Consider the following 17,735-nt stretch of genomic DNA (forward strand, 5'->3'; position numbering starts at 1 on the left):
CAATAGTATGTGTTAGCATTATCATGATTATTATTATTATTGGTACATGGTTATGACCTTAAAATATTTGATGAATGTGTTATATAAAGATGTGTTATTTGAAGATGTGCGATTTAAAGATGTACTATATAAAGATGAGGTATTTGACGATGATGCTATTTAAAGATGTGTATTTGTCGAGTCATTTAAAGATGTGCATTTGTTGAGTCATTACTTGATTTTCATGCATTCATGGTCAGTCCGATTTAAAGATGTGATTTAAAGATGGGGGATAAATCAGTAACATAACTCTGATATCCAAAACCGGTACCACATGCATATAGAGTCGAGTTAGGGACATTACATTCATTGTCAAGCATATTTGAAGATGTGGTGAATTTGATTATATATTTAAAGAAGTGTAATTTGTGAATTATTTGATGATGTGTCATTTAACGATGTGTAATTGATGTGCTATTTGAAGATGTGGAATTAATAGACGTGTTATTTAAAAAAGTGTAACTATTTTAAGATGTGATATTTAATGGTGGGCTTCTATATGATTACGTGTGAATGATTTATTGTTAAGTGGTTACTTGATATTCTTAAATGTTCTCGATGTTTATATGTTATTATAAGATGTTGGTTGATGCCTATTTGATTTTTATTAAATGAAACTTTATATTTAAATATGAATATTGTCTGACTATGATGCATACATGTCTAAATGTAATTGTTGTGTTCTTTTATCTGGATCTATACATGTGATTATGCATCTACTGTGTTGGATATATTCTCACCCTCTAGTGGCGGGTTGGGCGCTGCACCCTTGTGGTGTAGATTTGCAGGAAGAAGAAGTTTAGTAGCAGTGAGTCTCTGAGGATGGCTTTGGAGCCTACTCGTTTGCTTATCGTTTTTTGGAAGTCTTTATCGAGTCGATGCTCTGATCTGTGACACTAGGGACCGGGGATTCTTTTTATTTTAGACTCCATTTTAGAATTCTTTTGAATTTAGTTTTGGTGTTGAAATTGTGATGCGACATGTACTTTAAATTTTTTAAAACTATTCTATTGCAATGTTTTTAATTTGAATGAAGTACTTTTGAATTTTTTTAGAAGATGTGTGACACCCTTGTGTGTTTCTTTATTTTAAATGCATTTTTATTATAAAAATAAAATGTGGGAATTAAGGTGTTACACTTAATGCTAGAAATAAAATAAAAATAACACAATTAAAATTTGAAAAAGGGAACTAGTTAGCATTTTTTAGGGTCATGCTAACTAGGAAATAGTTAAGGAAACAAGTATATTGAGAATTTCTTAGAACTTGTGGAATCAAGTACTTAAAAGTGTAGAGAATATTGTTTTCAATGCAAAATTTACTTTTTTTTTTGTTTCCTTAACTAGTGTCCTTAGACACCAGGGTAACAATCCTAAGCCCCAAAAAATAAGTATGAAATTTGGGTCCTAACAAAAAAAAATAGGAGTTCATTAAGCCCAAAAATTTTATTTAACTATGTCGATGACTATGACATATGTGAAAGAACTTTTCGAAGTAAAAATTATTGAAAAACTACTTAAGATCGTCAATGTCACAAGAAAAGTTGAATGGTCTAGTCATTTTGTGTATCGAGAAAGATATGATAGAAACATGATATATAACAATTATTAGTGGAGGTTGAAGAGAGTATAGTTGTCTAAAAAATCAAAATGTTGTGGAGGCTGAAGACCACACAACCTCGTGTATGACACTGTTCATCATCTTAAAAGTCGATTTTGTAAGAATCAGTTAGACTCAAATTTCATTTAGAGTGAAAATTGAATTTAAATCACAAACATTTGTACATCACATTCAAATTTGAGGTGCAAGCTATAGTCTTGCACAAACATCGTACAGGGTACTCCAAACAAGGGCATATATAACAGAACATGGCTATCAAATATACACAGGATAACTATAGCCAATGAATGATATGCGGGGTACAACTCAACCGAACATGTGGAAGGAAATAACGCCTAAAGTGAAGTAAAAAATAGTAATGGCAACATTAACAAATAGAAATCATCATAAGTTGCAAGAGGAATGCCACTGAAAGAAGCTTTGGAGCGTAGCAACATCAGCTCTGTAGTGTTTTTGTGTAAATTCAAATAAACTTGACCATGTGAAATCAGGATACTTTCTTGCCTCATTTTTGCTTAACAAATTTTCTGGGGGTCTCACCACTTTGTCTTCTCTTGGACACACAAAGAAAACCAGTGACCTTCTTTCTCTGTATCTGTTCACTAATGCCCTGTGGAGGCAACTCTTGTATCTCCCATTTGATAACGCCTAAAAACACACACACACACACACACACACACACACACACACACACAAAAAAACCAATATATTATTATGACATTATTCAAAATCAAGAAAAATAGCATGCAAACAAGATGATCATATGATAACAATATGGTAAGGAAAAAAATAGTAGTTTTACATACCATGAAAGTATCACCTATGTTAATGACTAGGGCTTCAGGTCTAGGGCGAACAGCCACCCATTTATTATCTGCAAAAACTTCAAGACCTCCAACTTGATCTTGATGAAGAATGGTTAGTGATGTTGGGTCTGAGTGAGGGCCAGTACCAAGGGTGAGACTAGAACTTTTACAAGGTGGATAATAGTTACACCTCATTATTGAGTCACCATCTTCAAAAAATCTTCGATAATGCATACGATCTATCCCCAAACTAATGGCCAAGAGCTCCATAATTACTAAAGATAATTCTTTCATTGCTTCACAGTACTTTTGATACACCCATCTATCCCATCATATCATGAAAATATAAAGTCAAAACCATGTACAAAACATTGCTGGACACTAGTGTCCGTATAAGTTGCAAGTGAAGTAAATTATAGTGCATTTGTCTTTCAATAATTGCGCTATATCAGCCAAAAAAATATTTTATGATAAGCAGCATATCACCCAATATAGTTGGTTGTCCTTGTTCTAGTACTTGAATTGTTGGCTAGGTCACAACAGGGTAAAGTGGGATTTGGATAGGATTGTTGTCGTCACAATTCCATATGCATTCATAAAGGGTATATATGGTTTTTTTTTTTAACCTTTCGGTTCGAAGGAAAAATGACTCATAGTAATCTAAAGTTCAACTGAGACGTAAGTAAAAGTTGATTAAAAATTGTTTTATCCAAGAATCAAACTTAAATTCTCGAAGACAAATCGTTCTAGATAGAGTTCGTTAGCCACTTAAGTCCAATTACTTCGTTATATTCATGGTTGTTTAATGGAGTACGTAAATCATATTTCAAACTCGATATTTTAAAATTTTAAAACAATTTAATATTTTTTACTAGTTTTCATTCTATCTTGATCAAACGATCCTCTTTATGTTCTTTTTGAAGAAGTTAAATTAATCAATTAAAATTGACATCATGAGATAATTAAACTTAAAACTTTGAGAATATCACACTTCAAAGTTTGAAGCCAACACCGTTAAATCAGCTCAAATGGCCGACCCTCATTATATTAATTGCTTCAATGTGTGTGATTATGAGAGAGGATATCCAAATACAGTAAAGTGGGGTTTTGACCATAAGAGGAAACATGTGTTGGTCTCCCATTGCAAAGAAAGATATGTCATCAATAATTGAATTTTCAGCGAAAAGTATAAATTAAAAGGTTTAAATGTGTAATTGGTCCCTGCACTTTCAACAGATTTTGGCATTGGTCCCTGCACTTTTTTTTGTTTGACATTGGTCCCTGCACTTTGTAAAAATATTGGCATTGGTCCCTGTACTTTTTTTTGTTTGGCATTGGTCCCTGCACTTTGTAAAAATATTGGTATTGGTCCCTGCACTTTGGAAAAATATTGGTATTGGTCCCAATCATTTCATGCCACGTGGCACCAATACCAATATTTTTTCAAAGTGCAGGGACCAATACCAATATTTTTACAAAGTGCAGGGACCAATGCCAAACAAAAAAAAGTGCAGGGACCAATGCCAATATTTTTACAAAGTGCAGGGACCAATGCCAAACAAAAAAAAGTGCAGGGACCAATGCCAAAATCTGTTAAAAGTGCAGGGACCAATTACACATTTAAACCAAATTAAAATGCTTTTAATTTCATTGCTGAGTTTAAAAACATTAAAACTATATATTAATTTTTATTTTTATTCTTATTCATCTCTATGTTCGGGGTTAAACTTTTTTCTAATAGTCCTCTCAACAAAAAAATCCAATACTTGCGTTTTCAATTAAGCATATATAATTTTTTGTAAACCACTTGAATTAGCTGTTTAACTCCACTGGCAACCAATGTATCTCTACAACTTTGACCCTTTAAATTGACTATAAGAGTAGTCTTTAAATCAAAGTTTGATCGCACTTAAATTTCTTGGTTTGTTCTCTTTAAGAGTGTGTTTCATGAGGATCTAAAGGAGCTAGGCTTGGTTGAGTACAACCACAAATCTTTTGTATTTATGCAAACATTAGTAGAAAAAGGTATGAGAGGAAAAAAAATATTTATTATTATTATTATTATTATTATTATTATTATTATTATTATTATTATTATTATCATCATCATTATTATTATTATTATTATAAAATAGGCTTAATTGCATGTTGATCCCTTATGTTTATTTTAGTTTTCAAACTGGTCCCTTATGTTTTAAAAGTTTCAAAATGGTCCCTTACGTTTTAAAAGTTTCAAGTTGGTCCAAAACGTTACTCACATTGAAATAAGTTAGTCTCTTCCGCGACAAGATATTGAGTTTAATAAAACAAAAAAAATTGAAAAATATTTTAAAACTGATTTTCTAAATAAGTTAAGTTCCATCACCCATTTTGTCAACCCGAATCTTTAAATGTTAAGTGATTGAAGGGACTAACTTATTCTAACGTGAGTAACGTTTTGGACCAACTTGAAACTTTTAAAACGTAAGGGACCAACTTGAAACTTTTAAAACATAAGGGACTAATTTGAAAACTAAAATAAACATAAGGGATCAAACATGCAATTAAGCTTATAAAATAAGATGTTGAATATGAAATTTAGGTGTCCATGTATCATTGTTGGTGACCAAAGTGGACCATATCGAAATCAATTAATTGAATTAATGTCAACCTTACCCTGTCTGTTGAAAGTTTTCTCCTAAAACTGACTTGAAGTAGTTAACAATCTGAGAATTGGAATCATTTTGGTGATTGTATACAAAAGAAAATGTCTCTTTCCATGGTAACTTGGAAGAATATCTATCTGCATGAGCACCTGAGTAGCCAGAGACACCACCATGCACTCTCTTAGCACTTAGCTTCTTGCTGATAGGTAGATTGAAAATGGGGTCAACTTCACAATATGCATCATTGATGAGCTCTTGGTCCACACCATGATTAATCACTTGGAAGAAACCATGTTTCAAACATGCTTTCCTCACAAGCTCAGCAGCACTTGCAATAGCTTCTTCATCACCACTTTTCACGACACTTAAGTCTATGAGAGGTTCTTTTAGCTCCTCTTGGGCTGTGTTAACTAAATCCATAGATGGCCAAATGAACTCTTTTGGCATGTTCACTTGATTTTGAAGCAAATTTGAGTCAAAAATAGAAACCATGTTTTCTGTTTTGGGTTTCTCTGTTTTTAATGCAGGGTAAAGTACAAGAGTTGAAGTACTTAGTTCATTAGGAGAGCCATTTGCATTTTGCATGTACCAAAACAATCGAAGGAAGTTCTATATATAGCTAGCAGGGGAGGAAAAAAAACTTAGAAACATATTTATTAATTAAAATATTATATAACTTAAAATAATTAAAAGATAAAAATAATATATATATATATATATATATATATATATATATATATATATATATATATATATTAAGTGTGAGTAGCATTGTCAATAATTATACTTGTCTCTTTGAGTGCTCAAAGAGCAACAAATGATTACTATATATAATTCTGAAATGAAATATAATTATCATACTTGAACTCTCCATTGTTAGCTAAGATATTTAAGTGAATTTATGATTGGGTTAAATATATTTTTGTTTCTTATAAATACTACAATTTTTTATTTTAGTTCTTTTAAAATTTTGCTTCGACTTTTAGTTTTCTAAAAATTTTCGGTCTCCACTTTTGGTTCGTACTTTTAGTCAACTCATATGTATCATTTGAGATTTTGAATGAGTTTAAAATATTATAAGAATCTCTCTCAAAAAAATTCGAATTTTTTAACAAAACATGAATTAAATATGAACTTTTATGTTTGTGGTGCTTAAAAATTAATATTTAATTTATGTTTGGATAAAAAATTCTATATATTTTTTTGGGAGGGATGATTATTTTTTTTAAAAAATAAAATAGGGGAGAGATGTTTATAATATTCTAAACATGTTTAACTCATTAAAAAAATTAAAGGGTACACATGACCTGACTTAAAAGCATGAATTAAAAGTGTGGACGAGAAAACTTTTGAAGGAATAAAAGTTGAAGATTTTTTTTAAAAAGATTAAAACAAAAAGTTAAAATATATAAGGAGACCAAACCGATTTAAAACAAAAATTTGAAATATTCAGAATGTTGTAACTTATATTTTAATTGAGTCTTTCTTTAAATAGAAAAATCTGGAGTGTAACATTTCTCAAAAAGATAACAAATGTCTTCATGCTTGTTTTAGATTTTACTTGATAAACAGATTTTTAATATTATAAATTAAGCGTTTAAGAACTAATATATTGAGTAAAAAACATTATGCTATATCATGTAGTTTTTTTGCTTGTGGTCAGGGTTTGAACCTCAGACCTTGCATATTTTATGCATTGTCCATACCTTGCATATTTTATGTAGTTTAAAAAAAAATATTATGCAATATCATATGTGATGCATGAGAATACATATTATATATAGAAAATTTATCAAACGCATGGAAGGTTATGAATGATGTTAACATAAGGACAATTTTTATATGGCATCTGTTTCTAAATTGAATATCGACTAAGGACAATTTGTTTAGGCGAAATATTTTGGCTAATGATGATATTCTCTGTTTGGTTGACTGTGTTTTTATGAAAACTTTGATCATCTATTTTTTCAATGTGAATTATAAGATCGTCTTTTGTCTATGATCTATGGTTGGTTAGGCTTATCAAGAGTTTATCATGGTTATTCAAAAGATCATTTTCTCCTGTGTGGTGGATCAGGGGTTTTTTTTCAAAAACTTTCGACTAGCTTTTAATATTATTTGAATTTCTGTGCTTTTTGTAATATGGAAGGAAAGAAATGGAAGGATCTTCACTCATAAGACAACTCTTCAATCTTTAAGCGAGAAGGTTAAAATTCAGACGTTTTGGTCGTCGAAATCTTATTATCCTTTGTTTGAGTTTGATTATCTTAAGTGGAGGCTAGATCCTTTGTTGTGTTTAAAGACAATTTATTAATTTATGCCTTGTGGCTACTTTGAGTAGCTTTATTTTGTAACGTGAACTACTTGAATGGTTAAACTTCTCTAGTACATCTTATGCTAGAGTGGTTTTGTTTGGTTTATTTATAGAGCAATGCTATTTATCAAGAAAGATTTTATCAAGAAATTGTCCCGAAATTAATGTTAGCCAATAAAATCTCAGGCTGGCCGGAAATTATGGGGTGGTGGGTGTTATGTATTTTTTTTTATGAAACTTTAATAAATAAGATTAAAATCTAAGGGTGATTATTCTGCCATGTCATTCTTGAATTCATCAAGAAAATCCATTCTTGATATCTAGCATTTTCCTTATTTATATATATTTTTCTTAGCCTTTAAAAAAAATCATAAAGTAACAAAAAAAAATATAGAATATTTGTCAAGAAAGTTATGAATGATGTTAACACAAAGTAACCAACAATAAGTTAGATTCAAATGGTAAGGTATTTGGGCTCTTTAAGTAATAGATGTACATTGAGGGATATGTGGAATTATGTCTGATGCATAAAAAGTATACAACCAATTAAGAGGAAACATAAGATGGATAGTTATTGAAATCCAATCTCATCACAACTTTATCTATTTTGATTCAGTTTACTTTGATTTACGTCACTAAAACACTTTTATTAAACCTTGTTCACAAAATTTGTTGTTACGAGTAAAAATCAAGATAAGTGGGGTGTTAGTGGATTCGGTATTTTATTTTTTGATAAAAACGAGCATACTTACTATTGTTCGCTGATAGTAAAAATCATCTCTTATCATTATCCGAATTCATAGGTTTTAATATCATATTTTAATTTGTATTAAGTTTAATTCATTATTACAAAATTAATTTGTTAGATGAGATGTATGATTCATTATAGGGTTATGATAGAAGACACCTTTTGTGAAGGTGTCTTTTATCAAGTTACTCTATGAGCATTTGTTAAAAGACACCAACTACTTTTTATGAAGGTGTCTTTTATCAAAGTTATAACTAAAAAAGTGAAAATCACACCTTGAGGTGTGACTTGATAAAAGACACCACACTACTTTTTATGAAGGTGTCTTGTAACATAACCCTTCATTATATACTCTTTTCATAATCTATCTTTAATAGATGTAGAACTTGGGTTTTTAATGAAATTTTTGTATCGATAACATGATAATCAAATGTTTTTCAAGAGTCTTTCAACAAAAAAATAAATAAATAAAGAATGGTAATCAAAATGTTAATATTAACGAAAATTCCAATTAAATTTTGTAATCCATTACTACTTTCTTTGACTTCAGTGTGTACCATCACTTTGAAGTTGCTAAAAAAGGAACTTACTAGTATATATGAAATTTTGGTAATTTTAGCATATAAAGTTTCAAAAGTTCTTTAAAATTCTAGAAAATATAAACGCTTTCCTAATGTCTGAAGTCTTAGTCATATGTAAATTCTAGAAAATACAAACGCTTTCCTAATGTTTGAAGTCTTAATCATATGTAATTTTGGCCCCAGGAAAATGAAATTCCAATGGGTACACACATGGTAACAGTAACATGCACAATCCTCGTCAAACATGAACAAACTGAGACTGAAGTATTGTTTCGCTAAAGTCCAACATTTACATCTATTCAACGTGTCAAATATTGCTGCTGATGAAGATTGGATAGGATTTTATTATCCCCACCCTTTAAGAGATAACACGATTCTGGGCACGTGAACGGGACCACGTTTCATTCTCTGATTGCTTGCTCTTTATTAAACGTGGCATTGTTTTTAATGCAGTATTTGATTTTGATGACTAGGCTGTCACCTTGTGGGGTTCTGATGGAATTCATCCTCACATTTTCATGTTGATCATCTTATTCTTAGGGATGTGCTCTCATGTTCATTCAACTCTTTCATGAAAGTTCAATCCTTCATAGGATTTCGCTTTGACTTTAATTGACTTCTGTTAGTAGCTATAAAATCGGTCGTCGGATTAGTTTATCATTGAACCTAATATTAAATGTATTTCTAAATCCGTACTTTTAGTTATGTAGTTTCACGTATTGTTGTAATTTTTGTCCAAATCCATATTTTTGACTAAAAAAATGAAATTTTTGGGTCTAAATTTTTTTTATTATTATTTTTCAAATTTAAAGAGAAAAGACATAAAATTATTAGTTCATGTGAAAAAAATGTAGGCAATTGTTTTTTTGGTGGTGTTCAGAATTCAAACCCTAGACCTTGTATATATTATACTGAGCTAAGTTCACGGGAATGTAAGCAATTTAATCTATAGCAACATGGTCCATCGTAAAAAAAAATGGACAATTATAATTTATAAGAAAATTATAAGAAAAGACAATTATAGCAACATGGTACTCCCGTTGATCCTTATTATAAGATAATTTTTTGATCTTATTTATAAGAAAAAGCTACCAATTTTAAGATGTGTTTATTGTTTAAATGGCATTTTATCCTCATTTTAAATGTTGTTATTTTAATATTAATAAATACATTTAATGTCTTACAACTTTTTATGAGGATTTATTTGATAAAACAATACTAAATAAGTAACACTAATCAATAGTTTTATTGATATTGATGTTCTTCTGTTTTCTTCTTCTTAGACCACTTACAATGGGTTATTGAATCCCGTATTCAATATGTTTAAACCATTGGAGTGCCCTTGTTGAATATCACTTGGAGGAAAGAGATGGTGAATTGATTCAATAAGTTGAATTGATGTGCGGAAGGACACGTGGCTACGCGTGAATGGACCAAAATGGCGCGTGCATGTCACACGCCGACAGGGGAGGTGAGCTGCATGGAAAACGGTGGGAGAAAGAGAAAGTGATAAAAAACAATGACACGTGGCTTGCTACGATTGGCTGCTTGGATTTTTATCTTCTTAATAATTTGGACTCAATTATTTCATTGCAAATAAATTTTTTTTTTTACCAAAATTCGTGATTTTTTTTTCTCTATAAATAGAGACTTTGATCATTTCATTTGGACACAGAAAAAAAATAAAGTTTTTCACTCTCTTAATCTCATTATTAATCTTTCTTTTAAAGTTTTAGTCTTTGATTAGTGAAATGGATCCCAATAACAATCAATTCAACACCCAAAATTCTTCTGATTACCCATTTAGCTACCAAAATCCCAACAATTATCAACACCCAAATCAAATGATTACCCATTTAGTCTTTGATTGAAGATGATTTGTATCGGACTAAATAAATTAGTTGTGTTTTGTGTGCTTGTTTGTTGTCTTGCATTTTAAGCTATTTGTGTGTCGCGTGCTTAGTTTGTTGTATTGCATTTTAAGTTAAGAAAAAAAATATTTAAATAAATATTGTTTTTAAAAAAAAATTAATTGTATTATTTTAATTTAATTTAAATCGATAATTATAATTTTATGTAATTATAAAAACAAAAATTAAATAAGAATAAGAAATAAAAAGTGGTGGGGTAGGGTGTTGAATGTTTACCATTGGAGTGGTAAAAATTGAATGAGTGTTGAATTAAGAGAGAGAAAATGATGTGGAGTGTTGGGAATTGAAAACGTGGTTGTTGAAGGTTATTGAAATTTTTTTTCCATTGTACATGGTCTAGTGAGAACCTAAAGAAATTGTTAACTTTTAAATTCCCTTTATATAATTATATAGATTTATATATTTTTAAATTTAATTTGAAAAAGAGTTCAATTATTAAAGGTGGTTTTGTTCGAATAATGTCTGACAAAAAATAGTTAACTTTAGAATTTCATTTATATAATTTTGTAAACATATGTGTCAAATAAGGTTATGGACGTCATCCTTTTAAAAGGAATTTTTTTTAAAGAAGTATATATGTTTTTAAGGTTATGTAATAATTTTTTTTAAAGAAGTCATATGTTTTTTTGGAAGGATTGAAAGAAATATATGTAATAATTATGATCTGGAAGATTAACATTAAAAAAAAAAAAACGTTTGTAATGATTATGCTCTCGCTTCCCCCTCTCATTTAATTTAATTTTATTTATTACTATATTCGTATCTACATTTAATTTAATTTAATTATTTCTTCCTCCTTCAAAAAAAAAAAAAAAGTTACTATTCTCTGTACGATGCAGAAAGCCAATCTACTTTCACATTTAGATTTAGGCTCTGTTTGGTAAAAATAGCGGATAGCTTATAAGCTAGCTGATAAGCTAGCTGATAGCTTTTAGCTGATAAGCTAGCTGATAGCTTTTAGCTGATAGCTTATAGCTGATAAGCTAATTAAAGTGTTTGGTAAAAATAGCGGTTGAACTAGCTGATAAATGTAAAATTACATAAAAGGACATTATTAATTCATATAAAATTTATACTACTATAAATTAATATTTAAGATATTTGATAATTTAAATATTTTAAATTTAATAACTGTTTATTTTATTTTAGTTTTTATACTTTATATAAAAAAAAATTAAGCAAAACCTTTCCAAAAAAAATTAAACAAAAGTTACTTGTGACCCTCTTAAAAAAAAGTTAATTGCGACAACAATTTTTTTTTAAAACATAGCGTAATTTTTTAACTAAAAAGTAACATTTTTTTTAAGGGAAATGTTATGTAAAAGCAAGTCTATATTTTGTAACCAAAACATAACGTGAGCATGTAATTTTATTATCAGCCTTTTTTTTAAAAAAAAATTATTATCAGCCAATGAAATCTGAAATTTAATTAAACATAAGTACATAACATGTCTTTTTTTTAAAATAGCTATTTATTACAAAGGGTAAACATGGGTTTTATTGAAGTGGTAAGGGTATAAATGGAATAAAACATGAAAAGCTATAAGCTATAAGCTCAAACGCTACTTGAAGTAGCTTCTGAAAAATAGCTTATAAGCTCATTGAAATTCGTGAAATAAGCTATAAGCTCGTTGTAAAAAATGTTACCAAACAGAACTTATTTTGTCAAACGAGCTTATAAGCTATAAGCTATAAGCTATAAGCTAGTTATGTGGCCTTACCAAACAGTGCCTTAGCATATCTACTTTAAGCTTGGTTCCATGTCAGCAACCTTTTTATCGGTGGAAGTGTATAGGTCGGACAAAAGATGGATAAGGACTTACCACCTAGTTTAAGTCATTTCACATCAGTTTAAGATTTTTTTTTAAATAAATTAAACTAACACTTTTTTTAGAGGTTTATATATAACTAAAAGATTAGCTAGAATTTTTTTCTAACCTTGTTTCCGAAAATAATTCCACATCTGACCCCTTATGAGAATTAATGATCCACTTTCAGTTTTTAAATTTTTTTTTTGTCCTGTAGTGGGCCATTACCGCCAAATGAGATGGCGGGAATGACAGATCGCGACACGTGTCAATGCCAACCGTTTTTTGGTCATGTAGTGCATACATAAAATTGAGAAAAAAAAATTCAATTTTGCTCCCCGAGGGAGTTGAACCAGGAATGCACTACATGACAAAAAAACGGCTGGCATTGATACGTGTCGCGATCTATCATTCCCGCCATCTCATTTGACGGTAATAGAACACTACAGGACAAAAAAAATTAAAAAACTGAAAGTGGGTCATTTATGTCATTAATTCTCATAGGGGGTCAGAAGTGGAATTATTTTGTAAAACAGGGTCAGAAAAAAATCGATTAGCTACATGTAACGAAAAAAAATAAGTTTACCATTTTAACATATTTAAGTATACATGATTGATTTTTTTTAAGTTTAATTGTTTTTTCTTTTGTCAAGTTTAATTGTTTTTCTATTCTTTATTTTATCACATTTATGAAAATAGTCTCACTTTCTAAAATCAAAATGTTTGGTCCCACTCCCTTGAGTATCATATTTATTGTAATTTTAGATTCTAATCCGTATTTTTACAAAAAAGAAATGAAGACTTTTGGCCCAAAAGTGATTATTTACCGTCCCGATTTTAATTTTGGACATAAAATATCACTTTTGAAATAAACAATCGTCATTTTTTAGGATAAAAATCATTGTTTTCAAGGAAAAAAAAATCTGGATTAGAATCAAAATTGCAATAAATGTAATATTTTGATGCAATAAATGTAATACTTATTTTGAATAAATGAATGTGATATATGAGAGTCAAATAGTTTGATTTTAAAAAAAGAGGACTATTTTCGTGAGCTTTATAAATATGAGGACAACAACATTCAATCAAATTTTATCTCACTTAGTGAATTCGGCAATATGAATCTAATTACGCCAAAATTTTAGATCCAACTTATTAATTTCTAATCTTTTTTAATAGTTTCTCTCATAGTTTTGTTAGATCATTTTATCTGTCCTCGTGAGCTTCGCTCAGTTGGTAAGGACAATGCATAATATATGCAAGGTTCGAGGTTCAAATCCCGGCCACCACAAAAAAAAAATCTACTTTTATCTCTTTTGATCTGACTCTTCTCCATCTAATCTACATTTCTTACCCCAGTATATGCATGTGTTCTCTCTACAAACCCAAACGACCTAAACCTATTTTCTACCATGTTTTTTTTTTTTTTTTTTACTATAGGTGCTACCCTAACTCTCTTCAATAGTGTCATTTCTAATCTTATCCCGTCTGGTCTGACCACACATCCAAAGCAACATCCTCGTCTCCGTTACGCTTACCATACAACATCGTTGGTTTGGCATTTGTCCAATAGAACTTTTCTTTCAATTTTCAACTTAAGCAGTACTTTCTTACCACATAAAGCACTTGAGGCCCTTCATTTCAACAACACAACTTGAATACGATGATTTAGATTTGCTTCTATTTATTTGTCATTTTGTACTATAGACATAAGATATTTAAACCGTGTAACTTTGGGTATGATATGATCTCCAACTTTCATCTCTAAGGCAAAACTACTTTGTCTTTTGCTGAAGTTACATTCCATATACCATGTCTTGATTCTTCTGAGGCGAAAACCATAAACTTCTAAGGCTTGTCTCCAAGCCTCTATCTTTCCATTCAATTTCTCTCTCGCTTCTAGGGCTGTTAAATTTATTTTTATTAATTTCTATATTATATTAGATTTTAAGTTAAATTATCAATTTACCAACCTATTAAATAATTTAAACATATTACCATACATTCATTTAAATGCATTACTATAAAATATAATTGAAATAAAATAAAATGTCACATAAAGTCATTTTCTCCAAAGTTTTCGTTAAAAAAATTTATAGTCACACCCTTAGAAAACTGATTACATTGTAAACAAGTCAAAATAACCTTTATTTTAAATTTAAGACTTCAAACCAAACAATTGGATTTAAGTGGTTAATGAGTTCTACCAAATAATAAATTGTTGGAGGGAACTTAAGTTTGATTTTTGAATTAAACAATTTTTGATCAAACTATATACTCCATCCGGTCACTATTATAAGCAAAATTCCACTTTTTAGATACATTCAATAATTAATGTATCTAGTCTTTATTATAGACTAGATACATTAATGATTAAATGTACTCCCTCCGGTCACATTTATAAGCAAAAATGCACTTTTTAGATTCATTGAATACATAATGTATTTGGCCTATATATTGACCAAATACATTAAGAATTGAATGAATCTAAAAAGTGTTTTTTTGCTTATAAATGTGACCGGAGGGAGTATCTAAAAAGAGGAGTTTTGCTTATAATAGTGACCGGAGGGAGTAAGGGTCCGTTTGGTTCGAGAGTTTTGGAGTGGAGGGGAGGGGAGGGGAGATTTTTAATTTGAAGTGTTTGGTTCAATTTTTAGAAGGGGAGGGGAGGGGAGCAAATTTTATTACACTGCCAAAATTATCCTTATATTAATTTAAAATCTCAATATGATCCTTGTAACAACATTTATTATTATTAGGTTATATTATTTTGAAACAACTTTTACTATTATTAGGTTATATGTTATATTATCTTGTAACAACTTTTATTCCATATTATTAATAATTTTTTCTTGTAACAACTTTTATTACTACTTGAAATTGTAACAACCCTATTACTAATCCATTATTTCATCGTCTACATCGTGTTGTTATCGATTACATTGTTATTGTTTCGTTACTTTATTATCCTTATTTAATTAAGTATAAGGGTAAAACAGTAAAATAATATTAAAATCCCTCCCCTCCCCTTGTGAACCAAACACACTTTTAATTAAAATATCTCCCCTCCCCTCCCCTCCCCTCCGTTAAAATTCCTCCCCTCCCCTCCCCTCCCCTCCTAATTCTCGAACCAAACGGACCCTAACTCACAAACAAACAACATATTATCATAGTTCACTTCCTCTAAAAACCGAAAGATTAACACCAACAAAAGATTAAATTTTCAACACTCATCTTTTTCAATTTAAACCTCTCATCTCTATGATTTCCAAATGTATTGTGTGTCATCATTGTGGTTGGTGATAATGATGACTTTCAGCAGCGTAGAAACTAATACCAAATTGACCAATCGTGATAACATTCGCCTTCAACCTCTAACGCGCCTCCATAAATTAACCCAACGAATATTTTTTAATTGGGTCTTGTTAACCAGTGCCTCCGAGGCACTGGTTAAGGAATCAAATATAGTAATATTTGTCTTGAAAATTGTATAATCAATGCATTAAAAGATTAAAAAGTGTCTTTTTTAACTTTCACTTTCTTCTTTTAGCTTCCTTAACCAGTGTCCCGGGGACACTCGTTAACATTTTCCTTTTTAATTTCAGCTATGGGAACACACAAAGATTAATGAATTGTAGTACTTCCTCCGATCATATTTATAAGCGAAAAAACACTTTTTAGATTCATTCAATTCTTAATGTATTTGGTCAATATATGGGCCAAATACATTATGTATTCAATGAATCTAAAAAGTATTTTTTTGCTTATAAATGTGACCGGAGGAAGTACGTGAGAAAAAAAAAAGCAATTAAATTGATGATCGCACAAGATTAACACGTGAACTCAGTTCACATGGGGCAATTGAGATGGCGTAGTCAATAGCATGCATGAATCTAATTAACGTAAAGTTAAACATATAATTTTAAACAATGACAATCTAGTATGAAGATTAGGTGTAAATGTGTAATTAGATAATTTGGGGGTGTCAGTAGAAAAGATCTTAAGTTGAATTTCAAAATAAAATTTAATTTTATTGGACTGTTAGCTCATTAATATATATATATATATATATATATATATATATATATATATATATATATCACATGAGAATGGATAACTTATGTGAGAATGATAGGAACAATTAATAACCATTAGATCAAAAACAAGTGAGCAAGATTAAAAGCTCTACTTTAAGTTATCACGTGCTTCTGGTGGTCGCCACCAAAAAAACTTCATTCTCATTTGCTTTTACAAAAAACTTTCCATCTTCTCCCACCACCATCAACCATGGAGGTTGCCACCGAACCGTTGTCGCAGATTTTAAGCTCCGATCCAAATTGTTCATTTTGTCCTTTCTTAATGCTTCTTCCCATGGAACTTCAACACCCTATCTCAATTAATCATTAATTTTATGTTTCTTATTCACTTACCTAACTTAATTTTCTTTCTTTTGTTGCTGCTTACTTACAAGTCTGTAACTTTCTAGCAATGGCTATCATTGGATTCCAGCTACCTATCCATCGATTCCAGAAAAACCACCCAAACCTCCTTCGCGAACTCATCTCCTTTGTTCTCTCTCTTCCTTTGTTTCAGAAATTCTTATGAATAGAAACTGAATATTTCGACAACACACCATTGTCAATTTATATAACCTGAATATTGACCAAACGTTCAATTTATGTATGCCCCAAGTCCCATGGTTTGATAATTTGATCCATGGTGTGTTAGTTTTATCAATTAAGGAAAGATATCATGTGCTACTCATTAGCCATCTTCCATTACTTGATTAATTTATTAATTGAATTCAAAGTATTGCAAGAGAGCGAAAGAAAAGGACTGCGTCAAAATTGATTTAAATCCAACAAAGTGAAAGAAGAGGTATAAAGATGATATATTTGGGTATTGATGTGGTGGGCGTAATAGACCTTCAAGGGATGATACCAATGGCGATTGTTTATCCCTTGCGTTGGATGTTGATGACGTCTTTGGAAAAGGAAAGATTTGGGATTGGTAAGGAAGACAGAGATGGAAAGGCACGTGACATTTTTAATTTGGTATTCTAATCTCACCCATACACTTTGATTCGGTGGTTGAAATTTATTCTCATCATTCTCACATAAGTTATCTATTCTCATGTGCCCTCTCATTTAAAAACTCCTCTCATTTGAAACATCCCCATATATATATATATATATATATATATATATATATATATATATATATATATGGGGATGTTTCAAATG

At 30.1% G+C, this 17,735-nt stretch overlaps 1 protein-coding gene across 1 annotated transcript; it reads right to left on the bottom strand.

Moving 5' to 3' along the window:
- Positions 1–1,801: 1,801 nt before the first annotated feature.
- On the bottom strand, positions 1,802–5,687 carry LOC146941724 (gibberellin 20 oxidase 2-like). Its single transcript, XM_085755535.1, has 3 exons — positions 5,121–5,687; positions 2,466–2,787; positions 1,802–2,307 (listed from the first exon to the last, which is right to left on the bottom strand). The coding sequence occupies exons 1-3, from the start codon at positions 5,600–5,602 to the stop codon at positions 2,044–2,046; spliced, it is 1,068 nt and encodes a 355-aa protein (XP_085611661.1). The 5' UTR covers positions 5,603–5,687; the 3' UTR covers positions 1,802–2,043.
- Between the last annotated feature and the right edge of the window lie 12,048 nt (positions 5,688–17,735).

Source organism: Medicago sativa, chromosome 3, assembly GCF_051527215.1.
Source record: "Medicago sativa cultivar Bolivia chromosome 3, Bolivia_mono, whole genome shotgun sequence".
Taxonomy (NCBI): domain Eukaryota; kingdom Viridiplantae; phylum Streptophyta; class Magnoliopsida; order Fabales; family Fabaceae; genus Medicago; species Medicago sativa.